Source organism: Sorghum bicolor, chromosome 1 (genome assembly GCF_000003195.3).
Source record: "Sorghum bicolor cultivar BTx623 chromosome 1, Sorghum_bicolor_NCBIv3, whole genome shotgun sequence".
Taxonomy (NCBI): domain Eukaryota; kingdom Viridiplantae; phylum Streptophyta; class Magnoliopsida; order Poales; family Poaceae; genus Sorghum; species Sorghum bicolor.
The window spans coordinates 65,724,620-65,749,418 of record NC_012870.2 but is presented as its reverse complement, the minus strand read 5'-3'; the positions used below and the strand labels follow the sequence as shown (position 1 = coordinate 65,749,418).

Here is a 24,799-nt window from a genome sequence, read left to right as displayed (position 1 = left end):
TGGAAGTAAACAAGGCCTTAGAGATTTCAAGGCTGTGGTTGGTGGCGAGACGTTTACCGTCCGTCACATCGAATGTTTGGACATATACGTAGAGTATTAAATATATACTATTTACGAAGCTAAAAAAACAGCTAGAGAGTAATTTGTGAGACGAATCTTTTAAGCCTAATTAGTCCATGATTGGACACTAATTATTAAATAAACGAAAATACTACAATATTCGTTAAACTTTAACAACTCCAACCAAAACGTCCCTTAAGCCTGTTGGGGATGTCCTTATAGTGTTTATAACTGGTAGTCTCGCTAAGTTGTCCCAATTGAGCTCGAGCCAGGTTGTTTACCTAGCTGTAATTAAATTTAACTTCAAGAGCATCCATGGGACTAAGTAAATTAAGAATATTTGAGCTTGTTATGATTATATCAAAAACCTATCAACTAGTTAGGTTCCTTAGCTCGCATTTACAAACCGAGCATAGCTAAGCTTGCTAGGTTCCTTAGCTCGCATTTTTATTTTATCTTTTTAAAATTTTAATGAAGCTATTTTCCAATGGTAGTGTGCTAGGCGTGATGCCTTTGAGAACCACGAGTTACTGTGGTTTTTTCAATCTCGAGATATGTCGACTCAATCTTTTAGAAGTATTTATAGGAAAGGTACGTACATGTATTTATACAAATGAGCATGTGTCCATGTATATGAGTGCTTGATTGTGATTAAAAAACACTATTAAAAATAAATAAATATTTTTCTTATAAAGGTCAATCTTTGCAGATTTTATAATGTTTTATGTTTTTTTAGAAAAAGATAATGTTGTATGTTCAGTGTTCAGAAATTATATATTTATATCTGCTTTCAAAACTGTTTCCATGGTGTATTGGTTTTCTAGTTATGAATGATACCCCCCTATAGTCATGGATAACTGACGTTTTGGGTTGCCATAATTCAAACTATTGAGTTTAGATATATGAAAAGAAATGATATGATTAGACTTACCTTAGAATGTAGCCTCCTGGAAGTAGACTGTAGTCGTGTTTTCAAATAGGATTACTTTTTATAACGAAATACATAATAGTCAAATGGATGTACATAACGTCACTTATATATTTTCTGTATTTATACAATGAAAATTATATCCTTTGCTTTTTCGCCCAATACTGGACCCATTCGACGATTCCCGATTGTCCGTTTGTTGGGCCGGCCCACGTCGTCTTCGTGCACACCGGGCAGCAGACACAAGCAGCATTATTTCCTCGTGCACACAAGCAAGCAGCATTATTTATTTATTTATTTATTTATTACAATATTACATTTACTTAGGGCAGTCCCAATAGAGAATTAATTATAGTTTCTATCTATATTAAATGAGATGCTAACTAAGCAAAACGCTGACATGGCAGCCAAATTAACGAGGAAAGAGATAGAAAACAGAGGAAACCGTTTCTTACTCAGGAAACGACGTCTTCTCTCATACCGAGGCATGAAGAAACGGCGATTTTCCCGTTGAGAGGAAACGGGTCGTTTCTATCAACTATCGGTGCGCTCGCCCACGTCGCAGCTGCACATGCTCGCCGGCTGCCGCATGCATGCGCTCGCTCGCTCTGCTGGATACACGTTCGCAGGCCGTCGCGTGCGCTCTATTGCGCCGTTGGTACGCGTGCTCGCTGGCCCGCCGCCGCTACCGACGCTCGTCGGCTACCGTGAGCTCTCACCGGCGTTGCGCGCTCGTGGCTGACTGGCTGCCAAGGCTGCTTGCGCAGTGGTCCGCCGGTGTCGGCTCAAGCCGTGCAGATCACGCTCTCCTCGTCCGCATGGAAGCATGGACGGGGCAAACAAGCTTGCCACGGCTGCTGGTCTGGGCCCTTCCCTTGCTAGCCTCCGGTGGCCTCCTACCCTCTCTCTCACCTGCTTTGGATGTGCAACTTTCTGAGATACTTTTACGTGCTCTGGATATGGTGCTATGTGAGGAGGAAGAAGAGACGCTAGTCAAGACTCAAGAGGAAGAAGATAAGTTGGGAAAGAAAGAAAAAAGCAACATTTATTACACATAGACACTTCCAATGGATGAGGTGGTTTCTATAGATGATTTCTCGCTGACGTGGTTGTTATAGAAAACGTGTATAGTTTCTACCATTGGAAAACGTGTATAGTTTCTTCAATAAATATGCTGCCACATCAGCAAAAATACCATAAATAATATGTAATTAATTGTCTTGGACTCTGTGATAGAGTCTTGCATTGTGAGTGCCCTAACTTAGACCCAGTTTCTATGATTTTTACTCTCTCTCTTCAATAACTATCTTGCCACATCAGCAAAATGCTTAGGTGGCACTGCAATTAATGTCTATAGAAACTATGGCAGTAGTGCTCTAAGGCTCTGTTTAGATCCCTTCGCTCTGGCTAACAGTTAGCAGTTAATCCATATAAAAGTAAGGATTAGTTTTGTTTACTTCCACCAAAAATCCAAATTTTTTCAAGATTTCCCGTCACATCAAATCTTTAGACGCATGTATGGAGTATTAGATGTAGACGAAAATAAAAACTAATTGCACAGTTTGGTCGAAATTGACAAGATGAATCTTTGAGCCTAGTTAATCCATAGTTGGACAATAGTTACCACAAACAAACGAAAGTGCTACAGTGTCGCGAAAATTTTCTCTTCACGGACTAAACAAGGCCTTACTCTACCCGCTGCCATCCCCGAGTTGAGATCGTCTCTTTGCATTCATTTGGGCCTTGTTTAGTTCCCAGAAAAATTCGGATTTCGGCATTGTAGTATTTTCGTTTTTATTTGACAAATATTATCCAATCATGGACTAACTAGGCTCAAAAGATTCATCTTGTGATTTATAGGTAAACTATGTAATTAATTTTTTTTATCTATATCTAATGATTCATGCATGTGCTCTAAGATTTGATGTGACGGAGAATCTTGAAAATTTTTTAGTTTTTGGGATGAACTAAACAAGGCCTTGCATACGAGAAGTTGGTGTGTTCTGAAACTCTATGAAGGCACAAAAGCATTCTTTGGCATATGGGTTGTTTCTAATTTCCTTGAAAGCCCATTTCTGAGGTGCGTGTGGATTTATCTTGAATCTGAAATTAAAATGAAAATATATAACTCTTGTTTGTATTTGAGGTATGACAACAGGATGCTGTTCGCTGACTGTATAGAGTGCCATTCCCATTATCACAGATGCCATTCTCACCTGACACACAAGTACGATGCCTCATCGATGGAAAGCTGAGCATGTTACTGCCTCAGACTTTCAGAGAGTGTTCATGAAGAGGCTGTGGATAAATTGAGGCCTTGTTTAGTTCCCACCAAAAACCAAAAACTTTTAAAAATTTTTCGTCACATCAAATTTTACGACACATACATGAAGTAATATATATAGATGAAAACAAAAACTAATTGCACAGTGTGCCTGTAAATCACGAGACGAATTTTTTAAGCCTAGTTACTCTATGATTGGACAATGTTTGTCAAATAAAAACGAAAATACCACAGTGTCAAAAACCCAAAAATTTTTGAATCTAAACAAGAGAAGGATTGTGGGATTGTCAGACTCTAGAGATTGTTAAAATCTGCTTCACAAGCCGGTCTGTTTGGATTATGAGTCATAGTAAAGCACCACTTGGGTTTCTTCCACTTGCTAGCATCATTCTTCTCGTTGTCCCGAGACACTGCCGTACTCGTACAGCAATAACAAATGGCCAGATGGGGGTGAGCTTAAGATCTCGAGAGGGAGTTTACAAGAATTTCCGTCAAGGCCTTATCCTTATTTAGTTGCGATTTTTTTTATTTCGTTACTGTAGTAATTTCGTTTTTATTTGACAAATATTGTTCAATCATAAAGTAACTAGACTTAAAGATTCATCTCGCGATTTACAGGCAAATTGTACAATTATTTTTTTATTTTTATTTATATTTTAGTGCTTCATGCATGTGTTGCAAGATTGGATATGATAGAGAATCTTGAAATTTTTTTGTTTTTTTTGGAACTAAACAAGGCCCAAGTAGAGTTTGGCATTGGGTCTTGGAGGCAGACCCATCCTCACTTCGGATCAACTCCACGCTTCTTCAGGCCTTGTTTAGTTGGCAAAAATTTAGATTTTTGGCTACTGTAGCACTTTCGTTTTTATTTGACAAACATTGTTCAATCATGGAGTAACTAGGCTTAAAAGATTCATGTGCAATTAGTTTTTATTTTTGTCTATATTTAAAGCTCTATGTATGCGACCAAAGATTCGATGTGACGGGAAATCTTGAAAATTTTTGCGAACTAAACAAGGCCTCAGTTCACTGCACTGTTGACCGGTACGTGCTAGAATCTTTGGCAGGGACCCCAAAAGTCTCTAGCCTCTGAAAAACAGGTGGCCACAGAGAGCAGCAGGGTCTGGGTGACTGGTCTGCAACATGTGAGGATGTTTGTGGGAGGCACCCACATGCCGATTTCCCACCCACATGGCCACATCTCACAAGTGCAGTGGCCTTGTATGTCAAAGTTGTGAACAGAGAAGAAAAGGATGTTTATGGATGAAATTATACTTAAAATATAATGTTTTATTTTTGAATAAATAAAATTGAGTTGAAAATAAAAAGTTAAATGCACTTTGATAGTTTAGGATAAAATTGAGCCCAAAATACAAAATTTAGGGACTGAAACAATGATCTTCATAGTTGTAGGCTAAAACTGAGCCTAAAACTAAAGTTTGAGGACTAAAATGACCGTTTTAAAAATTTAGGGATGAAATTGAGCCTCGAGTAATAGTTGAAGGACTAAAATGACTATTGTGCCAACTAGATACATAGGTCCCATATATATAGACTAGTTGGTTCATATACATTGTGGTTGCTCTTAGCTGGGCCTTGTTTAGTTCCTGAAAAATTTTGCAAAATTTTTCAGATTCCCCGTCACATCGAATCTTTAGACGTATGTATAAAGTATTAAATATAGATAAAAATTAAAACTAATTGCACAGTTTAGTCGGAATTGACGAGACGAATCTTTTGAGCCTAGTTAGTCTATAATTGGACAATATTTGTCAAATACAAACGAAAATGCTACTATTCCTATTTTGCAAAAAATTTTAGAACTAAACAAGGCCCTAGTAAGTTATTAGGTGGTCGAGGAAGCCTGTGGCCGACCAGTTAAGCTTTGTCAGTGCAAGAATAGGGAGTGAAAGGATCAAGGGCTGTGCTGTGGTCATCTGACGATTTCATTTCATTTCCCTGTGCCCTGGTTCTCTTGCCTGCTGTGCTGAAGTTTAGGCCTTGTTTAGTTACAAAAAATTTTAGGAAATCGACACTGTAGCACTTTTATTTGTATTTGACAAATATTTTCCAATTATAGACTAACTAGGCTCAAAAGATTCGTCTCATCAATTCTGACCAAACTGTGCAATTAATTTTTATTTTTGTTTATATTCAATACGCCATGCATGTGTCTAAAGATTCGATGTGACGGAGAATCTGAAAAATTTTGCAAAATTTTTTGGAAACTAAACAAAGCCTTACTTCAAAAACTAATTTTTTTAAGATTTTCCGTTACATCGAATCTTGCTGTAAATGCATAGAACATTAAATATAGATGAAAATAAAAATTAATTACACAGTTTATCTATAAATCGTGAAATAAATCTTTTAAGTCTAGTTAGTTTATAATTAGATAATGTTTATTAAATAAAAATAAAAATACTACAGTATCTTAAAATAAAAAAAATGAGAACTAAACAAGGCCTGAGTGTAGGAGCATGGCCATTTGCCTGCCACATGGTTGATGCCATTATTGCTTGCCCGGCCGCCTGCTGATGCGGCATGGCGCGCGGGAAAGCGAGTCAAATGGGCACTTTTCCTGGACATCCTGGAGCGGATGCCCGCCCTCCTTTTTATTGAGGCCTGGTTCAGTTTGCAAAAAAATTTGGCTTCGGGTACTGTAGCATTTTCGTTTGTTTGTGCCAAATATTCTCCAATCATAGACTAACTAAGATCAAAAGATTCTTCTCGCGATTTACATGTAAACTGTGTAATTATTTTTTATTTTTATCTATATTTAATGCTTTATGCATGTGTCCTAAGATTCGATGTGACGAAGAATCTTAAAATTTTTTGGTAGTTTTTGCGAACTAAACAAGGCCTGAGGTGCCCCCTGCCTGAAAAGAAAAGAAAGAACCCATGTCGACTCCTGCCTGCATGTTTTTCCTTGCTTGTTCTCGCAGTCTGGCTGCGGATCGACGCTCCATCCTAACATTCCCACTACTCGTAGCATTTCCAACCGTGTAGATGTACGTATACCGTACTCCGTATTTGTGAGGAGCGTCGAGCGACATGTGCACGGCATGCACTCAGGAAAAGCGAGAGCCAGTGCCTTGTGTTTCCCCGGCTTTTGATCGGATCTGCCATGCAGCGGCGCCAGTGCGCCTGCAACGCAACGGAACGACTTTCAGGCACTGCGCTGCATTCGCCGTGTCCTGTAGCCCCAGCCCTTTTTCGCCTGCTTTCCCTTATTTATTCCTTTTATTAATTAAATTATTCCTCTACTACTGCTAGCGGGCCGCTGTTTGTTTTCTACTACCGATGCAATGCTCCCTGCATGCGTTGGCCTTGGCCAAGAGGCAAGAGTTAGGGTGACGTCACCTGTGGTAAAAAGATAGAGCGACTGTTTCAAAAAGAAAGATAGGGTGACGTCACCTGTCGGAAAAAAAAACCTTTTGCATTTACTGGAATTCGAAGCGCCCCTTGAAATCGCCGATCATCAATAAAAATTCAATTTATATTTATTACAACGACGACTGCTATTGGCTGGTCATTAATGCACCTGTATTCTCGTATTCTTTCCCTATACGGCGGGCGGGGGCCGCCCACTGAACAAGCGCGCGGCTGCAGACATTGCGGAAGGCCAAGGGCGGCGGGCGTCCGTCTCGCGCGTTGCCTCATCTCGACGGCTCCTCCTCCTCCTCCGGCTCCTCAAGTCCTCATCATCCTCCTCATATATAAACAGGACGCGGCCGTGGTCCTCAGTCCTCTGTCTCGTCTGGTCCGAGCCGTCAGATGGGGAGCGAGAGCCAGCAGCATCATCTGCTGGCTTCCTCCTCCCACGGGAGCCTGTCGGTCTCCGCTCGGCGAGCGTGAGCGAGACACCATACGAGCGTCGCTCTCGGCTCTCGCTCCCCTCCGTGTCCTCAGGCTGTCCACCTAGCGCCCGCGAGGAGCGAGAGCGCGACAAGGCTCGCTCTTGGATCCCCCCCAAGAGCCCCAGACAACAGGTATTCCATGGATTTTCGGCTTCTTCCTGTCAACCCTTCTCCCTCCTCATCTTTTTTTTTTGTTTTTGTTTCTACAAAGAACGGAAATCCCTTTTGGATCATTTCTTGGCTTGCGTGGACGCGGGCAGTGGATTGCGTCTCCGGCGAAGTGCCGTCCCGCCACCGCCACCGCCACACTTTCAGTCCATATTTCCGTGGATCTCAGACGTGTGGTGTGAACCACCACCTGTTGATTTGATTCCCTGTTTTTTTTTTTTGTTCTTTTCCCTCTGCATTTCTGGCAATGCGGATGACGCTGTGTTTTATTTGATTCAGATATTGGTCCCTCAGTGGAGCGGCAGCCTAGAGTGTAGTGCAGTGCAGCAGCCGGTGTCGCTCGCTCCCTCGCTCGGTCGGCGACATGGACAAGGAGAAGAGGAAGAGGAGGAGCTGGTTCGAGCGCATCAGGCGGCTCTTCACCTCCTCATCCGACCCCAAGCAGACGCCCAAACCAGCAGACAAGGTTCGATCACGCCTCCTGTCCGCGATCTCGTTAGCCTCTGCCATCTTTTTTCCCCCCTCATTTTCTCTGTTTGTCCATCGCTGTCCATGGCAAAACGGCGGATGAATCGGTTCTTGCTTTTTGCGCAGAAGGCGAAGAGCAAGCGGTGGCTGCCGGGTAAGCTGCGGGCGCAGCAGTCGTTCGCGCTCCCGGCGCCGGCGCCGGCGACGGCGGGCGCGCCCGCGGACCAGATCAGGCAGGCGGAGGACGAGCAGAGCAAGCACGCCGTGGCTGTCGCCCTCGCCACCGCGGCGGCTGCCGAGGCCGCTGTCGCCGCCGCGCACGCCGCCGCCCACGTGGTCCGCCTCACCGGCCAGCCGCCGGGTGTGGCGCACGTGCCCCGGCAGGTGCAGGTGCAGGAGCAGGAGCACGAGCGCGCCGCCGTCGCCATCCAGTCGGCTTACCGCGGATACCTGGTACGTCGTCGGTCATCCAAAAATGCAGATTTTTTTTGTTCTTGTTTTAACAAATAAATTGATGCGTTGTTTGTTTGTGAAATGTATGCGAATTGCACCATTTCGCCATCCTTTTCGGCAACATTCATGTCGCTGACTAACTGACCCTGGTGACTCTGCCGGAAAACGCAGGCTCGGCGGGCGCTGCGGGCGCTCAAGGGCCTGGTGCGGCTGCAGGCGCTGATCCGCGGGCAGGCGGTGCGGCGGCAGACGGCGGCCACACTGCGCGGCCTCGAGTCGCTCATGAGGATCCAGGCCCGGCACCGGTCCAGGGCCGTCGGCGTCGACCAGCACCACCAGGCGGCCGACGACGACGCCCAGCTGCTGCGGCGCGGCAGGGAGCTCTTTGCCGCCGCCGCCGCCGTCCACGTGAGTCACACTCGCCTACAACACGGCACGGACGAGCGGAACACGCGAAATGATTGGCGCCGCACATGCTCGGCATGTGGGTGACCGGGTAAAAAGGCTGGCGGGCGTCGTCCGGCACATGGCGCGCGTGTGATGTGCGCTGCGGTGATTCCATTCGTCCTTGGCGTTGGCGACGCGGGGGGTGCCCCCGCGCGCGACTTGCCTGTCCACTGTCCTGTTTGTTTCGATGCGTCCGGAGTAGGTTCCAGCCGTGCTGTGCAGGTGCAGTGCTGCTGCTGCTGCATGAGCATGACCGTGCCAGTCAGTCCCCGGCTGCTATGGCTATTATGGGGACGTGGTGTGGACCGCGCGGGGATCTTGTAGTCGTGTAGGCGAACCAGATTCCAGATGGACACGTAGGGTTTATCCAACAGTTCAACTATCAATCACAGCCCCCCTCCATTCCACGGCAGGCATGACGGCAGCGTTTCACGTGTACTATCAATCACAGCCCGGCACCGCTGAGCACGGTGGATTTCGGCCGCCGTGCCTGCCCGGTTACGGTTACTGCAACTGCACGCCGGTGCTGGCTGCTCGGCGGGGTAAAGAATGTACTTTGTGACTGACTGAGTGATGATTTCCGTGCAGGAGCAGCAGCAGGCGAACAAGGGGTGGGACAGCAGCATCTTGTCCAAGGAAGAGATGAGCGCCATGACTCGGAGCAAGGAGGAGGCCGCGCTCAAGCGCGTGCGCGCGCTGCAGTACGCCTCCCTGCACAACGAGAAGCTGGGCCTGGGCCTCCGGCGGCCGCCCTCCGTCTCCATGTCCAGGGACGAGGCCGACGCGCTGAACCAGCGCTGGAGCTGGCTGGAGGAGTGGGTCGGCTCGCAGCCGCCCTTCGACAAGGACGTCCCCGTCGCGCACCAGTCCCCCTACACCAGCACCGCCGCCGCCGCCGCCGGTGGCGGCGCCAGCGCCAAGGGCGACGATGTCGTCGACCGGTTCGGCTGCTCGGCGCGCCGGTCGTTCGCCCGCCCGAGGCGCACGCCGGGGAGGGGTGACGGCTACTACGACGACGCGGCGGCGGCGGCGGGGGTGGGGGCGTGCTCGCCGGCGCCGGCGCCGTTCCCGGGGTACATGGCCTCCACGGCGTCTGCCAAGGCCAAGTTCAGGTCCATGAGCACGCCCAAGGAGCGCTCCACCGCCGGCGCCTTCGACGCCTACTCGGAGCACTGCTTCCCGTTCGCCGACCGACTGCTCTCGCCGATCCCGTCCATGTCGCCCATCCCCTCCATCGCCAGCGACGTGGGCTTCGCCAGGTCCACCAGGCCGCCCGTCGCGCAGCGGTCGCCGCGGGTGGTGGCCAAGAGCCCCATGACGCCCGTGAGGTCGCGCTCGAGGAGGTCGCCTGGACACCACAGCTTCGGCTCGGAGGCAGCGCTGCACCAGCTGCAGATGGAGCACTACACCCCGGTCCGCTGAGTCTTTTGCTCTTGTGATGTGATGCGATGCAACACCCAACATCAACAATGCCGTCCATCGGTGGTTCCTCCTTGTGAAGATACAATTCTTTTGTTTGTTCAGCTTTCTTACCAGAAGGGTTCAAATGTTTGGATGCAAGACAATGGAACTTGAATCGCAAATGTAGGTGATAGCGCACCATGAATCCATGATGTAAGGACAAATTATATGAATCATGACTATTCTTAATCATGGCATGGCGCAACAACAGCTACTATTCTCGAAATGTTGCATCTTGCATCACCGTTTATCTTACAAAAAACGTTCCTTTTCAAACTGATCGTTACATGGATGCAGATTTCAAACAACGTTCGGACATGTAAACTACTGGTACATTTTACCACAGATTTGTTTTGCACAAGGAGTGTTTTCTGCCAATGTTTTTCTCTCATAATAAATCAGCAAGTAATATTTTGAGCCATGACTTTTCAAACCAGCGAACACACACCCAATTGCATACTGCACTAAGCCTCAATACCATTGCCTACCAAGGGGAAAAAATGTCTAAATATTCCCTTAAAAAGTCTAAATATTACCTTAAGTCGATACAAGATGTGAAAAGTCACATGACAAGAACTTTTACAAAGTGTAGGGTGTGTGTCTACTTGATCATGTAAAACTCTAGCATCTCTTCTTCCAAAGGATGAGTCTCTCCCACTATGATCAGGCAGTGAAGGGGTGGGCCAAAATCAACATCTAGTAGCTTCTCCATAGGCCCAGCAACGATCTTCTGATCATCACTTCCAAGTCGCGCCACTCCTATGCACAATGTATCCCTGCCATATGCTGGAAGAAAATGATCTTTAAATCTGATATCACAGTAAGACTAGATGGTTGATATATGAAGCACTTGGAACAATGAAGGAAAACCTAGCAATATCTATAGTAGAGAGCAAGATTCAAGATTTTTTTTTTTAAACGAACAAAGACTGTCCTAACTTCAATAAGCACAAAATGATTTTTCAAAGAAAGGCAGAGAAGTTCAGATAGTCTACCAGATCCCCCACGCGCTTCCTCCACCTCAAAAAGCTGACTTATTGCAGTGTTTACAGTCATGAATCTTGGTGGTTCATAGACTTTCTTTCCTCTGCATAAATATATAGGCAAAAGATGGATCTATCATCAACTATACAATGTAAATATAAAGCACAGCTACTGAGAGCTGCTTGCATCAAACTGAAACTAAGCAGGTGCAAGTCTTGAAAGAAAAGGAATGTTAGTAACAGGCCATTTTCAGTGTCAAACTAATTACCAGATGTTGCGATTTTGCACTGCAAGGTATTTAAAATCAGAATTTTGAAGACATCAAAGGATGCTAATTTACCTGGCTAAAGATTCCCATGTTGGCTCCTTAACACGGATATCTGCATAGAATAATACACTAAATCAGCTATCTTGATGATGATAGGACCAAACCAAGAACTCAGTAGTAATAGGAACATGGTAAAACAAGGAACATGGTAAAACAAAAAGAAAAACAATGTGCTTTGGTTAAAGCATTTCATTTAAAAGTGGAAATGAACACAATGACTCAATGAGAAAGATCTTGGCTTCAAATAACATAGATTAGGGACTGAACAAAACTATATCTTAACTCTGTGGCAGTCTAATAGTTTGAACATTCATTATATTTGCTTGCAATAATCAGTGTCTAGTTAATTTTAGTATATCATGTACAATGGTTTAACTACAAGACACGTTACCTATGGCAATAAATTAATGATCACTTGCCAATTCCTTGATAACGAAGAAAAAAGACAATGCTAAAAGGTCGAGCAAGAATCACGAACCAAGCAGGCAAAGTGTGTGCAGCCCAAGCTTGCGATTGTTCTGAATCTTCTCATAGAAACTATCTGGTCTCCATTCGTCTGTGAAAAATGGTATTGAGATAGTCTCTCCATAGCGGTAAAGTTGCAGCCCACAAACTCCAATTGCATTCATGACAGATGCGTTGTGGATCACCTTCACCTCTACCCCCATTTTCTTGGCACGAACAACCAGATCAGTATGTGTAGTTGCCCTGAAAATGTCATCCAATGACAAACAGAGAATAAATTCAACTCACAAAGCTAAATACAACCCTGAAAGTGTCTGTATATCACACTTGGGATTAATTCCGTGACTCCAATCTGCATGCAAAATGGTAAATTTGTACACATTACTTATCGCACAGAGACATTGTGTGTGACATGAAAAACATAGCCCCAAGTAACATAGCAAAACCAACAATTGTAAGACCCAGCCCAGAGACATCTGCAGGATCATGGCCAGTGGCATGTAACTGAGAATGCAAAATAATGCCATACCAATGGTCAATCAAAGCACAATTAACAGCACACTGAGTTCCATCACGCATGCCCGGAACTTATGCCATCTACAGACACCTTCACGCAGCTAACTCAAAAACGGGGAAAAGGGTAAACAATCATTACCCGAACGGGTCGCCAACAACAAGGAAGGCGACGTCAGTGTCGGCAGCCTCGCTTAGCACCTGGTCGACGCGCTCCTCCACCATCTCTCGATCGGCGACCGTTATCTCCTTCCCGTACAGCTTCTCCTGGACGCGCAAAACACGACAAAGCGAAGACGCCTATGAGCAACAGCTCTGAACGAGCCACGCGAGCATTTGCTCGAACAGGTGGTGGGCGGACAGGAGCAGGAAGACGCACCAGGTTGGCAAGCGCGGCCGGGTCGAGGCCGAGGGAGAGGAGGGAAGTGTATGCCTCCATGTATATCTTGGAGCAGCTGCGGACGGCGTCGAGCCCCCGCACCGTGATGTCGCGCTCGTCGCCGAGGCCGAGGCCCACGATGTACAGCATGGCGCCGGCGGCGGGCAGAGTAGGACGGACGGAGTGGCAGCCGAAGGGGGGCAAGCCTCGCCGTGTACTTGTAGGGCGTTGATCCCAAGGAATTGGGAGGAGAAGGCGTAAAGAACCGGCGAGCTAGGCACCCCGGCCGCCTGGGTTCGTCGCCGGCGGCGTTTGCAGCCGTCTTTCTCTGGGGGAGTCGGGCTCGCGTGCTTGGGGTGGGGTTTGTCTGCCTAGTCAGCCTCGCATGTTTTCATAGCCCTAACGCATTCGAATTCCAGCCGTTGGGTTTTGATCCAACGGCTCACGGAAGGCTGGGAGGGGATATAAACATGCCACTCCGGCGGCCATCGAATTACTCAGATGAGCGCCGTTTTCTGACGAGCTTTCAACATTCCACTTCGCCAGACACCATCATGGATTTATCAAAAAAAGAAGAAGTCCCTGACATGGAGAAGAAGATTCAGACATACAGGAAGAAGTTCCAACTGATTAACTGAAGAAAACAGACTTCCAAGCATGAAGATAGATTAACAATTCTTGGCTGGAGAAATTCCTCTGTGAATCAAAACAGAGTAGGATTTTTTTTCCGAAAAAGAGTCATGTTCGCTTGAGTTTATCAGCCAAAATCTATCAGCCATTTAGCAGGACTTTTTTTTTTGCGCAAAAGAGTCCTGAATGGCTGGTGACGTCTGATTTCACGGATGGCCTGGCAAAAAAAAGTCACGTCTGTAATGTATCGGTACAGAACGGGGTGATACCGTTGCAACCCACAGGCCCCAGGTCTTATTTGAATATAGTTGAATTCACATCAATCCTTGAGGTGGATTTGAGTGGAACTTGAACTAAATTCCACCCCAACACACACCAACACACATTGATCGAAGTGAATCCAACAACATACAAACAAGGCCTCACTTGTATCCCCATCCGCTTGGCTCGAACAACCAGATCAGTGTGTGCTGCCATCCTGAAAGGCTCATCGGAACTGAACACAAAGAGAATTGATGATAAAGTCAACTCACAGAACAAAACACAATTTTCTCAAAAAATGTATGGGTGCTGAAATGAAGTCCATGACATTAATCAGACAGCCACCTCGTCGTTCGCAAAGCAAATTAAGTGATCCTTTACCCGAACGGGTGGCCAGGAAGGCGACGTCGGCGCCGGCGGCCTCGCGCAGAACAGAACCTGGTCGCCAGAGGCCTGCTGGTCGCCTCGCACCTCCTCTACCATCTCCCTGTCCGCGACCGTGATCTCCTTCCCGGGGGAGTGCGTGAGCGACGGCCTGCGGCCAGGCCAGCCCAGGCAGGATTTTGAGCGAACAGGCGGTGGGCAGTCCTGATCGAAAACGCACGCACGAGACTGTCGAGCCTGGAAGGAGGGTCGGGGCCGAGGACGAGGAGGGCGGTGTAGGCCTCCATGTAGACCCTGGCGCAGCGGCGGACGGCATCGAGCCCCCGCACCGTGACGCCGCGCTCGTCGCCGAGGCCGAGCCCTACAGCATCGCGTTCGCGTCGGCCGGCGAGCTCGCTACTCCGCGCTAGCAAGCTAGCTGGTGGGAACACATGTGACAGTTTCAATTTCAACGGCTGCTCGCCGCCAGAAAATCTAGGTTGAAAAGATGGCGCCTGAAGGCTGAATGCGATACAGATACTGACCCAGTGACCCGATCCGAAACCGATGGAACCAAAAAAAAAAAAAAAGAAGAGGCTTGGTCTCCACGCGGTCGGCGCTTCGTCTAGTTTCCACCATCTTCTTTCCATTCTAGGAATAAGGATAACCGAATTTAAATTATTCGGCACAAATTTCTGATTGAATTTTACATATTTGAAAAAGGAAATATACATATATTGAAATGAAAAATCCAAGTATGAATGCATTCCGAGAAAAAAAGAAAATAAAGTCTGAAAGTGGATAAGGATGGAGAACATTTACTTTCAGATGGCGAACATTTACTTTCAAACAAATATACCACTTTCCGGAGGTAATTGCAATATCAGAATGCTCATATTATGTACACAAACCAAACATTCTTTTTCGCAAGTGGTACCTAAATCTCTGTACATGATTGCTACTGTTCAATGACTATTGGATTATGCTGTCTCTATGGATTACATTACATTATGATGTACATTATGTCACTAAGCTTGGCAGAATGACACTAGTCTCATTGAACAGATCTGAATAGCTCCTCCCATTTCTCTGGGTCAGTCCCTGGTCCTTCACCCTGAATTTATATTGTGTCTATATCAGTAGAATATACACAGATTTCACTTAGATAACCAGAAAATAAGCAAAAATGCACGCTTAAGTAGTTCCATCTTGATATGCAACTCTAGCTTGTGTCAGCACCCATATTTATGCCATAAGTCACAATAATGCATGCAATGACGAGATGCGAAGCATCACGTGTCTATTTTAATTTGAAGGTAAGCAAAATTTAAAGTTTCAAAAGGGAAGAATGCAGGTAACGATTAAAAAACACCATGCCATAAGCCTGAGAGCTAAGCGGTTTGGTACCAGGGCTTGTGATTAAGCCACAGGTTGAATACTTTAGCTGCCTAAAAAGTTACACTCTAGGGTCAGACTCCAAGCAGTGATGCCACATAAACATATCTCCTCTGTAGCTCGTGGTATGGTGGTCTAAAAAGGCTGGATAAAGACATCGCAGAAGACTTCAACAGCCGGTCCAATTGGTTGCTTGGGAGTTGTGTAAGCACCAGAAGGTTGTGCCTTCAATAATCCAATGCTGTATCTCCAGAGTCCGGAACCAAAAAAGTGTTGCAAGATGTGCTTAATGAAGGATCACTGGTGTACAGCAGGCAGCAGGGGCAAGGGATGAAGGGAACTACAGTTGTTTCTGCCGCCAGAATAGGTTTTTGGTTTGTTGGGACTTCGTCTTTCTCAGTTTGTTAGTGGCACATGTTGTAATCATAAGGCAGTTAGGGCCTATATGCTAACAACTTATTTCCTCTATTAATTAAATAGCGGATCCTGACAACACGAGGGGGGGGGGGGGGGGGGTGGGGGGAGGGGGGGGGTGCGCAGTAGCAAAGTCTTCCACTTCCTTTAGATCAATTAATTTTCACACCTAGGCTCTAGCATGGCTAAGTCGCGAGAAGAAAAGATAAGATAATATAGAAAGCAGCAGCGGCATTGCATGCATGCAAGAAAGGCCATGTGGTACTGTACCAGTGATCGGTAACAAGTTGGAACTCGTGATTAGGCTGCATCCGCTTGTTGTGCATAGAAAGCCTACAGAAGTGCTACATGGAACTGCAGCATCGATGAGTTGTGGAGTTGCTTGCATGCATAATGCAGCAGCCATCCGAGAATACAGGAAACATATAGTGTGCTACCACTACTTCTGGAGGAAGGAGGGGCCATGGCCCACTATGGCCTTAACGTGGCTCCGCCACTGCTTGTGTGTTCGAGAAAATAAAAAGGGATTGTGAATTTTTATCTTGATTGAGCCCTGATGATAATTAGCTAATTGCCAATAACTAATTGTACCCATTCTAGAAAAAATGAGTACCTTCACTGAATTAATCTCATATATTTGTCCTTCAGTGGATTCAATATCTAAAGCTTGGATACAAGCTTCTGCCACCACAAGTCTGCTAACTTCCCCCACAAGCTTGTCACCTAGTAGGATATGAGGAAGTGTTAGAAGAAGCAAAGATCTTATCAAAACAAAAGGTTCATGATATGCATGTGAACAAAAGAAATAACCTTTGCCTATGACTACTGCTCGACGCTCTCCAGCTGTAGCTTTAAGAAGTGTATTAAGATCATACGAAGTGTAGGGCCCATCTGTCAATCTTCCAGGCCTGCAAACAGCTTGTATCATGTCAGAATAATATATCCACGATGTCCCTTCTTAAACACCTTTCTGTAAACAAACCTGAATACCTGATAATGGTGAATGGTATCCCTGAATTGCGGACGAAGTCTTCTCCCATCTTCTTGTACTTGAGCACACCAAAGAGATTCATGATGCTGAAAAATACATAGCATAATTGCTCAAGGACCAAGGTTAAAGTTATGGTAACATAAAACTCAGTGGTAAATACAAATATCAAGGTGAAAGGCAAGGATACTGCCTGACAGGAAGTTAATTGTTAAATTAGCTAATATAAGCTGTTTACAAAACTAGGATTTACATGTAAAACATGTCTTGCATATTGTTTTAAAAGTGTAGCCTTTAGCATTACTATCATACTATACCGAAATTCCTCTTCAGAATCATACATAAGGTATATACCTCCATGGTATCTCATTGTATTTTGTAACACCAACAGATGACACAAGAACCAGTCTCTTGATTGTCTGTGGCAAGGCACTTACAAGATTTCTGATGCCATCCCAATCTGTCACAAAAAATATGTGTGTGATCAGACACTGTCTCAACCATAACTGTCACTGTTAGCTTGTATATGTGACAAACATGGATAGCTATAGTCACCGATACGCATGGACTTAAAATGACTAAGCATACAGGTGCGCATGATTTGACCAGAAGAATGTACATAATGAACACATAAAAGGATGTTTAGAGCTCAAACCGATAAATAACTCATTATGCCTCTGTCACAGCTAAATTTCAGCATTTTATTTGGTACATTCTGGAATTGAGAGGTCCTATGCTCCATCAAGATTATCCTTGCACAAAGATCGTTTGTCTGGATTATTTAAATAAGGGAATTTGAAGTGCATGTTCTTTTTAACATTGACTGATATCTTGGGTGAAAGTTTAACTTCAATTGCAGAATATCAGGCAGTACATACCTACACGTTCTGGAGTATTATCTCCATCCCAGCGTTTAGATGGAAATGCTGTAGTTCCAGTACAACATATCACATGCGTAACTCCCTAGAAAAGAGACCCCTATATTTTGATTTATTCAATCATTGAAGAAATAGATAGCCCACAGATAGATAAACTGTATGAATTCAGATAAACAGAAGGGACCAACCTCAAACATTTGTGGATCCAAATCGTTAGAGTTTCTTGTGTCCGCTTTGTAAACCTGACATGACAGATAAACTCAAATAAGCAGGAGTCACTACAGGCATGATAATTGTATTTCATTTCTTGGAGACAACTGGGGTGGGGTGGGGTGGGGTTCGGGAGATGGAATGCTGAATATCCAGATGTACCTGCAGTACACTGTCATCCTGCTTGCCAAATAGGGACGATGCCTTTTCTGGATCTCTTAGGAGCAATCTTGACTTGATGTTCCTGCTTAGCAACGATGCTACAACCAACTGCCCTGAAAGGATGTACTCACTACTCTGTCAATATCTTGCCAACTGATCTAGTAAGCAACGCTAAGAAGTGCTGTTGCAGGACACAACAACACAAGTTTTGGAGATATGTATCTCGCATGTTTCAAACACAGTAATTGGCGCTAAGATATTGTCAAATTCAAAGACAAATGTGCTTTACTGTCTAGGAGCTGAAATTCGCCACGGAATCTTACTTCCGAAAGGGAAAATGCTAAGCAATGCTAGAACGGACGGAGGGCAGGGGATGTATCTCACCAACGCCGCCGGTTCCGCCAACGACCAGAACGAGCTTGGAGGACGCCTCGGCGGCACCCGCCCCGCCGGCCTCACCGGACTCTTCCGTCCGCGCCGGCTGCTCCTGCACGGCCTGCGACTCTGCCGCCGCCGCCGCCACGAGCCGCCGCGTGCCACGACCAGCTGCCACGCCGCACGGGAGCAGCCGGAGGGAGACCGCGGTCGGCTGGTGAGACTGAGACCGCAGCGCCGCTCGGACGCGCCTACCCGGCGGCGAAGGAACGAGCGGCGAGAGCACGGGGTTGAAGCAACCCACCGCCATCGCGGAGCCAAGAGACAAGTGGTAGTGAAGCCAGGGATTGGACGGACTGCTGGGACACGAGAGTGCGCGCGCGGCGGCGGCGAGACGAAGAGATATCGGAAGGGAAGGCGAGGCGGGGCGTGGACGGGGGCGCGAGACGGTGACGGTGGCCACTTGGCGGCAGCCCGGCCAGGCGCCGCCCCGCCCGGTGGGGCCCCGTGCGGGTGAGTGGCCCGAGACGCGCGCCTTCGGCTCGGAACTAGGCGTCTAGGCACACCTCCAGTAAAATATTGTTGTCCAAAAAAAAAGTAAAGTAAAATACTGAATTCCTCGGCTAGCAAAATCTGGAAATGCCTCCCCAAAGTTTGCCAGAGCATCCTAATCAAAAACGAAGATTTGGCCTTTGGTGATGAATACAACATACTAGTGATTCTCCAATCAAGGATGTTTAGAGACGAGGCTCGCTCATAACCTGTCACAGTGATCTTCTTCTTCTTCTTCTTCTTTTGGGGGTTCTGTCGGCCCTTCTTGCCAGAACTTGTGGAACAGCCTCTGGTCAAATCATGTCCATGGCATTTTACAAGTATCATCATGCTATAATAAGAACATATCCTGCTTTGCATACACTTGTGACTTGCACATTGATCTGGGTCTCATACAGGCTAAGGCCCAGTGCTTCTGTTCTTTGTTTCCACCCTTCAATGGAGCAGAATAAAGACCTTGAAAGACAATGAAACCATGGGATGCTCAAAGTGTACATCTATAAGCCATGATCAGCACAGAACAAGATTTTTCTTAGGTTCAGCCTTAGCAGACGAAGATCATTACAGTGGGAAAAATGAAATGAAGTATGAAACGGGCCAAAAATAACAAACACTTTCTATTTCTTCTTCCCAGCTTTTCCTTCCTTCCTTCTGACAACCTCATCCATATATCTGATACCCTTTCCCTTGTATGGCTCAGGTGGCCTCCACTTCTTGATAGTGGCAGCAAACTGACCGATCGCGCTCTTGTCGTAGCCACTCACGGTGATCCTCGTGTTCTCTTCCACCTTGACCGCCAGGCCTTCAGGAATGGCCATCCGAACAGGGTGGGAGAATCCCAGGTTCATCACGAGATCGTTGCCCTCCACCGCTGCACGATACCCGACACCCACTAACTGAAGCTTCTTATCGAATCCTTTGGACACACCAACGATGATGTTGTCTGTCAGTGTTCTGCATTGAATATTTGAACCAGGGTATTTAGAAGAAGACATGGAGGACAGGTGAGACAGGATTAAAAAGAACCATAGTCTGATTTCTCTAACCAAGCTATAATCGGAACAAATAAAAGATTATTCAGTAAAGAATAGAAAGACCATTGATCCTTAATAAGCAAAGAAAATGTACATACTGTGAGTGAAATAGCAAAGGATTACCTGAAGCATGAAGAAAAAAACATAGCTAGTGATAGATGGAGAATATGGTAAATTTTCACACCTTGGTTGTGCATAAAATACTAGCATGTGTGTCTCTTAACCAAGGTGGGTCCAAATAGTACCACAATAAATCATAGCGGAAGTGATACAGACACTCGATGATGTTTGTTATAGATAAGATATATTTTACAGTTTCTGGACACCAAAAGAGAGCAATAGCATAGCCTATTTCCTTGGTACCTACCAATACCGAACAGAGAATGGTAAATGCAAGAAGATAGGTATTCATTTTGCAAATCTGTCAGTCCTAGAACTGTGGCTATATTATTCCAATGCAGATTGATTGGTGGATTTTTTTAACATTAAAAGCAGAAAATGTTGTTTCTCAGGTCTAGAACAAAGCAAAGCCATCATATTTATTGGTCATTGGTGAGATAAGAGTCAGAAGAAAATAAATACAGGAATCAGAATAATGCTATCTAGAATCTGAATCCTTGTAGTTGTAAGAGATAGTAGGATCATAGGACAGTTTATGTACTCGCATATGAAAATAGCAAGTGTGATACAGCTTATTCAAAGTACCCATGGAATCAATACTGCTCTTAACTGTACAAAGTGATAGCACAAATATAAGAGTTTTGACAAGAGCAGAGAGTACAGAAGTTGACATCTAACTTTTGGAACACCAGGATAGATATATAAAACAAGGAACAAATGTAGTGAAACAGGGGATCACATTACGAGAAGTAGATCAGTAAAACACAATATGGGCAAACTCATATTGTCGTTTCCAATTGGTGTTTACCTGAAAAGTCCATGCATCTGGTTTGCCCTCTTGGTCTCTGCAGTCTTATAAACTCTCAGCATACCAGATTCTTCTTTCACAATCTTCACATCACCTGGAAAGCTTAGAGATAACTCCCCAAGCGGACCCTTAGCTTTGACAAATTGCTCCTCTAATGTGAGAGTAACATTTGATGGGACTTCGATGGGTTGCTTTCCAATTCTAGATTCCTTGCATTCCACTACTGTTCTGACAAATCCGACTCTTCCAGCAGGGAGAACACGAGGACGAATCCCATGTGTCTTTCCAAGGAAACCAGTTCTTGAATTGCTGGTTTATTTCAGAGAAAGTAAGAGCTCCAATAAAATCTTCATATTGAACAGAAGAAAAACAAGCCTTCCTAATAAACAATAATGCATAAATTTGCTCCAAATGGTTTATTACACCAAAATGGATAAAAACATGGATGCTGAGCGCAACATTTGCTGCCAACTAGAATATAGGCTGATGGGGTCTAAAGTCTAAACTTCGAAAGACAAAACAGCAAAAGCTACCAAATATCAAAACTGGTTACTAAATGGTGCCTTCACATTTTGAACCTTGTAACTACAAACCCAAGGTATGGTATCACGGTCATGAGGTTACACCGTAGAACAGTGCCAAGAGGGGCAACTTATCATTAATACCATAACATGTTTTGTGAGTTTACAGGGCCTCAGATATCAGGTGGATAAAAACATATAGCTGGCAGATTATCAGTCAGCTACCCCCTGCAAGTAAAACGAGGTCCTACAACCAAGCTATAGGCGACCTGAACTACCAGGCGTCGTTTCTGTAAGACAGAGAACTAAACGCATCCAAATTGGTATCCTATTTGACTAGCTGAGATACAGTATTGCCAAACCCAAGCTAGATTTGGTGTGAACAAGGCCTTGTTTAGTTCCAAAATATTCTGCAAAATCGACACGGTAGCTTTTTCGTTTGTATTTGATAAATATTGTCCAATCATGGACTAGGCTCAAAAGATTCGTCTCGTCAATTTCGACCAAACTGTGCAATTAGTTTTTATTTTTGTCTATATTTAATACTTCATGTATGTGTATAAAGATTCGATGTGACGGGGGATCTGAAAAATTTTGCAAAATTTTCTGGAAACTAAACAAGGCCCAAATGTGCCTTGACTGCCTGCGGCTTCCTACGGTTACTGGAATACAGGAAGATTGATGGCTGCATTTAACGGAATTTTGATTTGACGGCGGAGCAGCGAGACAGTAACCAAGAAAACGCCGGGCTCTTGGAAACACGAGGCATTCCGCACTTGGTGCGCCTCAGCCCTCAGCAAAGGTTGGCAGAGAAGAAAATCGCAGCGACTTAGGTGAGGGGATTGAGAGAAAAGCAGAGGGGGTGCGCAGGAAGAGAGGGAGCGTAGCGTACCAGGGGAGGTGGAGGGAAGGGGAGAGGGACGCCATGGACGGGCGCTCGCAGCCGCAGGAGGAGCTGCCTGCCGCCGCGCTCTTTTCTTATCCTGACGCTCCGGAGCTTGCACTCACCGGTTCTGTTATCCGCTTGAGGGGAGGTCAGTGAAGCCCAGCCGTCTGGCCAATGGGCTCAGGGCCTCGGTCCAGACCCCACAAAGAGTACACTGTTCGGGCCTCGGTCCAAAAATTTTACAAAGTTTTTCAATACTCTTCGTCACATTAAAAATACTGTTGGCTAATTAATTCATCTATAATTTGTGAGATGAATCTTTTGAGCCTAATTAATTTAAACAATACTTATCTAATAAATACAAATAAAAGTGTTATAGAAGACACTATGTAAAAATTTTCATCAACTAAACAATCCTTCATGGTTGCATGAAAAAAGGAGGCTTATATATGGCTTTCGAAAATTTCTCAAAGTTCAGAAGAAACTAAAATATGTAGATGACTACATGTTGGCCTCGCTACTTCAACGGAACTTATGAACTTCGGCCAAATTCAATTTATAATATTTATTCTTTTCTTATTTATTGGTATATAACTGGTGTGCAATGATTAGACAAGTATTTCCAGTTATTTCGAACATAGAACATCACAAATAGCTTGATTTCTTGATAAACTTAGATTTAAAAAAAATAGTGTAAAAGGAACAAAATCAATAGCATTATTGGAGTATGAACAAGCACTGGACGAACATTTCTAGAGATGAAGTAAAGATTAATCAACCATAGATAGTGATGTCATACAAATTTAATTGAACCAAACAAGAGAAAGCCAGTCCATTTCTTATTCGAACATTATTAAAGGGAGCTGGCAACAATATCGTTAGCACAAAGCTTCATCGCCATCATCACCAATAAGCAACAAACCCAACTCACAAACCACCAGAGAGGAGAGGACTGGACTGGACTGGACCCAAGCACCAAACCGGCCGCCTTCCTCTCATTCCCCAATCGCCCCGCCTCTCGTCGGAGCTCCGAACCCTAAACAACACCCTTCACCGGCCGCGGCTCCCAGGCGGCCGGGGGTGATGGACGACGTCAGCGGCGGTGCACCGGGCAGTGCGTGCCCCAAGAACAAGAAGCCCCGGCACTTGTCCCGATCGCTGACCTACCACCACCACCACCCGTACCAGGGGCGCCACCTGCCGCCTCCACCGTCCCCGGCGCCCACCCCGCCGCAGCGCCCGCAGTCGGTGGTCCTCTACACGACGTCGCTCCGCGGCGTGCGCCGCACGTTTGCGGACTGCTGCGCGGTGCGCGCCGCGCTGCGGGGGCTCCGCGTCGCCGTGGACGAGCGCGACGTCTCCATGGACGCCGCGCTCCGGCGGGAGCTCCAGGGGGTCCTCGCCGCCCGGGGCCGCGGGTTCTCGCTCCCGCAGCTCCTGGTCGGGGGCGTGCTCGTCGGCGGCGCCGACGAGGTCCGCCGGCTGCACGAGTCCGGCGAGCTCCGCCGCATCCTCGAGGGCGCACCCGGGCAGGACCCCGCCTTCGTCTGCGGTGCCTGCGGTGGGTTCCGGTTCGCGCCCTGCCCCGCCTGCGACGGCTCGCGCAAGGTGTTCGTGGAGGAAGAGGGGCGACCCCGCCGCTGCATAGAGTGCAATGAGAACGGCTTGGTACGCTGCCCCAATTGCTGTTCTTGATAGCTTGTTTGGCATATACACTTTTCATGCTAAATTGTTAATAGTAGTATATACAAGAACTTAAGGATTGCTTGATTAGAGGTAGTGGAGAGAGGGAAGGAGCCTTCCATGTGTTCTTGGGCTCCTGTATATTGTGCACACAGTTGGAGAATGGGGTATATATTGGGTATGCCATCAGTGTTTTGAAAGAATAGTGAATGGGTTCTTGGCCTTGAAGTTGTCACATCTGGAGTACTATTGATAGTGCCTGGCGGTTAAGGTGCCATCTCATAGTACTTCATGTATACAAATGTGTATTGATAAACCTTCATGTCATGGAAGAAGGCCCAAAGCCAAAGGGTTAGAGATTTAGAGGTTGTACTACACAGAGGCAACAAAAGATGGAGCCTTCCTCGATTCTAGCCTGTTGTATGTTGTAAATCTTGTGATCTGGCCCTATAGTTGTGAAATCTGCAGGGAGACACTCACAATATGGCTTCTCATGTATATTTGTGCTTGTATTAAAAAATGTATATTGTACATTCATAACCGGCGTGGGTTTGATCAATATAAGTAATGGAGATTGTGTGCTAAACATGGTTCGTTTCATATCTCCTCCTATTTTGCCTTTTTTTAATAATAAAAAAAAGATGTTTGCTGGGCTCCTAGGTAGTATCTACTAGACGGTAAGCATTTGTTGTGCTCTGAAACATGTGTGCACCTTTTTTTT

At 45.8% G+C, this 24,799-nt stretch overlaps 6 protein-coding genes across 8 annotated transcripts; 2 read left to right on the top strand and 4 right to left on the bottom strand.

Moving 5' to 3' along the window:
* On the top strand, positions 6,885 to 10,355 carry LOC8082643 (protein IQ-DOMAIN 14). 3 transcript variants are annotated; one of them, XM_021451089.1, is made up of 6 exons: positions 6,886 to 7,264; positions 7,344 to 7,476; positions 7,580 to 7,766; positions 7,895 to 8,221; positions 8,393 to 8,629; positions 9,257 to 10,355. In XM_021451089.1, the coding sequence occupies exons 3-6, from the start codon at positions 7,665 to 7,667 to the stop codon at positions 10,088 to 10,090; spliced, it is 1,500 nt and encodes a 499-aa protein (XP_021306764.1). In that variant the 5' UTR covers positions 6,886 to 7,264; positions 7,344 to 7,476; positions 7,580 to 7,664; the 3' UTR covers positions 10,091 to 10,355. The 3 variants fall into 3 exon arrangements, with proteins under 3 accessions (XP_021306765.1, XP_021306764.1, XP_002467846.1); XM_021451090.1 differs by lacking the exon at positions 7,344 to 7,476 and having other exon boundaries at positions 6,885 to 7,264; positions 7,898 to 8,221; XM_002467801.2 differs by lacking the exon at positions 7,344 to 7,476 and having other exon boundaries at positions 6,887 to 7,264.
* On the bottom strand, positions 10,443 to 13,208 carry LOC8082642 (probable diphthine methyl ester synthase). The gene is made up of 6 exons (XM_002465218.2): positions 12,799 to 13,208; positions 12,562 to 12,686; positions 11,920 to 12,149; positions 11,454 to 11,493; positions 11,125 to 11,216; positions 10,443 to 10,915 (listed from the first exon to the last, which is right to left on the bottom strand). Exons 1-6 carry the CDS (start codon positions 12,946 to 12,948, stop codon positions 10,731 to 10,733), a joined length of 822 nt encoding a protein of 273 aa, XP_002465263.1. The 5' UTR covers positions 12,949 to 13,208; the 3' UTR covers positions 10,443 to 10,730.
* Positions 13,473 to 14,626, bottom strand: LOC8082641. Its single transcript, XM_021451091.1, has 2 exons — positions 14,071 to 14,626; positions 13,473 to 13,924 (listed from the first exon to the last, which is right to left on the bottom strand). The coding sequence occupies exons 1-2, from the start codon at positions 14,387 to 14,389 to the stop codon at positions 13,851 to 13,853; spliced, it is 393 nt and encodes a 130-aa protein (XP_021306766.1). The 5' UTR covers positions 14,390 to 14,626; the 3' UTR covers positions 13,473 to 13,850.
* LOC8082640 (sanguinarine reductase) lies at positions 14,870 to 18,993 on the bottom strand. Its single transcript, XM_002465216.2, has 9 exons — positions 18,484 to 18,993; positions 18,100 to 18,212; positions 17,916 to 17,969; positions 17,728 to 17,812; positions 17,204 to 17,309; positions 16,852 to 16,938; positions 16,672 to 16,769; positions 16,475 to 16,584; positions 14,870 to 15,166 (listed from the first exon to the last, which is right to left on the bottom strand). The coding sequence occupies exons 1-9, from the start codon at positions 18,782 to 18,784 to the stop codon at positions 15,107 to 15,109; spliced, it is 1,014 nt and encodes a 337-aa protein (XP_002465261.1). The 5' UTR covers positions 18,785 to 18,993; the 3' UTR covers positions 14,870 to 15,106.
* On the bottom strand, positions 19,505 to 22,571 carry LOC8080817 (50S ribosomal protein L6, chloroplastic). Its single transcript, XM_002465215.2, has 3 exons — positions 22,402 to 22,571; positions 20,989 to 21,297; positions 19,505 to 19,980 (listed from the first exon to the last, which is right to left on the bottom strand). Exons 1-3 carry the CDS (start codon positions 22,434 to 22,436, stop codon positions 19,644 to 19,646), a joined length of 681 nt encoding a protein of 226 aa, XP_002465260.1. The 5' UTR covers positions 22,437 to 22,571; the 3' UTR covers positions 19,505 to 19,643.
* LOC8082639 (uncharacterized protein At5g39865) lies at positions 23,167 to 24,664 on the top strand. Its single transcript, XM_002467800.2, has one exon. It carries the CDS (start codon positions 23,479 to 23,481, stop codon positions 24,088 to 24,090), a length of 612 nt encoding a protein of 203 aa, XP_002467845.1. The 5' UTR covers positions 23,167 to 23,478; the 3' UTR covers positions 24,091 to 24,664.

What these genes read in the sequence shown, in the direction of transcription:
- LOC8082643 (XM_021451089.1), top strand. Translation starts at nt 7,665, where the DNA reads ATGGACAAGGAGAAGAGGAAGAGGAGGAGCTGGTTCGAGCGCATCAGG. An exon ending in CGCCCAAACCAGCAGACAAG is followed by an intron (nt 7,767 to 7,894) that starts GTTCGATCACGC and finishes CTTTTTGCGCAG; the next exon opens with AAGGCGAAGAGCAAGCGGTG. An exon ending in CCGCCGCCGCCGCCGTCCAC is followed by an intron (nt 8,630 to 9,256) that starts GTGAGTCACACT and finishes ATTTCCGTGCAG; the next exon opens with GAGCAGCAGCAGGCGAACAA.
- LOC8082642 (XM_002465218.2), bottom strand. Translation starts at nt 12,948, where the DNA reads ATGCTGTACATCGTGGGCCTCGGCCTCGGCGACGAGCGCGACATCACG. An exon ending in GTTGTTGGCGACCCGTTCGG is followed by an intron (nt 12,150 to 12,561) that starts GTAATGATTGTT and finishes TGACATTTTCAG; the next exon opens with GGCAACTACACATACTGATC. An exon ending in GGAAGCGCGTGGGGGATCTG is followed by an intron (nt 10,916 to 11,124) that starts GTAGACTATCTG and finishes ATTTTCTTCCAG; the next exon opens with CATATGGCAGGGATACATTG.
- LOC8082641 (XM_021451091.1), bottom strand. Translation starts at nt 14,389, where the DNA reads ATGCCGTCCGCCGCTGCGCCAGGGTCTACATGGAGGCCTACACCGCCC. An exon ending in CTTCCTGGCCACCCGTTCGG is followed by an intron (nt 13,925 to 14,070) that starts GTAAAGGATCAC and finishes CTTTGTGTTCAG; the next exon opens with TTCCGATGAGCCTTTCAGGA.
- LOC8082640 (XM_002465216.2), bottom strand. Translation starts at nt 18,784, where the DNA reads ATGGCGGTGGGTTGCTTCAACCCCGTGCTCTCGCCGCTCGTTCCTTCG. An exon ending in AGGATGACAGTGTACTGCAG is followed by an intron (nt 17,970 to 18,099) that starts GTACATCTGGAT and finishes CTGTCATGTCAG; the next exon opens with GTTTACAAAGCGGACACAAG. An exon ending in ATGAGATTAATTCAGTGAAG is followed by an intron (nt 15,167 to 16,474) that starts GTACTCATTTTT and finishes ATATAAATTCAG; the next exon opens with GGTGAAGGACCAGGGACTGA.
- LOC8080817 (XM_002465215.2), bottom strand. Translation starts at nt 22,436, where the DNA reads ATGGCGTCCCTCTCCCCTTCCCTCCACCTCCCCTG. An exon ending in CCTTCCCTCCACCTCCCCTG is followed by an intron (nt 21,298 to 22,401) that starts GTACGCTACGCT and finishes GAAATAAACCAG; the next exon opens with CAATTCAAGAACTGGTTTCC. An exon ending in CAGATGCATGGACTTTTCAG is followed by an intron (nt 19,981 to 20,988) that starts GTAAACACCAAT and finishes TATTCAATGCAG; the next exon opens with AACACTGACAGACAACATCA.
- LOC8082639 (XM_002467800.2), top strand. Translation starts at nt 23,479, where the DNA reads ATGGACGACGTCAGCGGCGGTGCACCGGGCAGTGCGTGCCCCAAGAAC.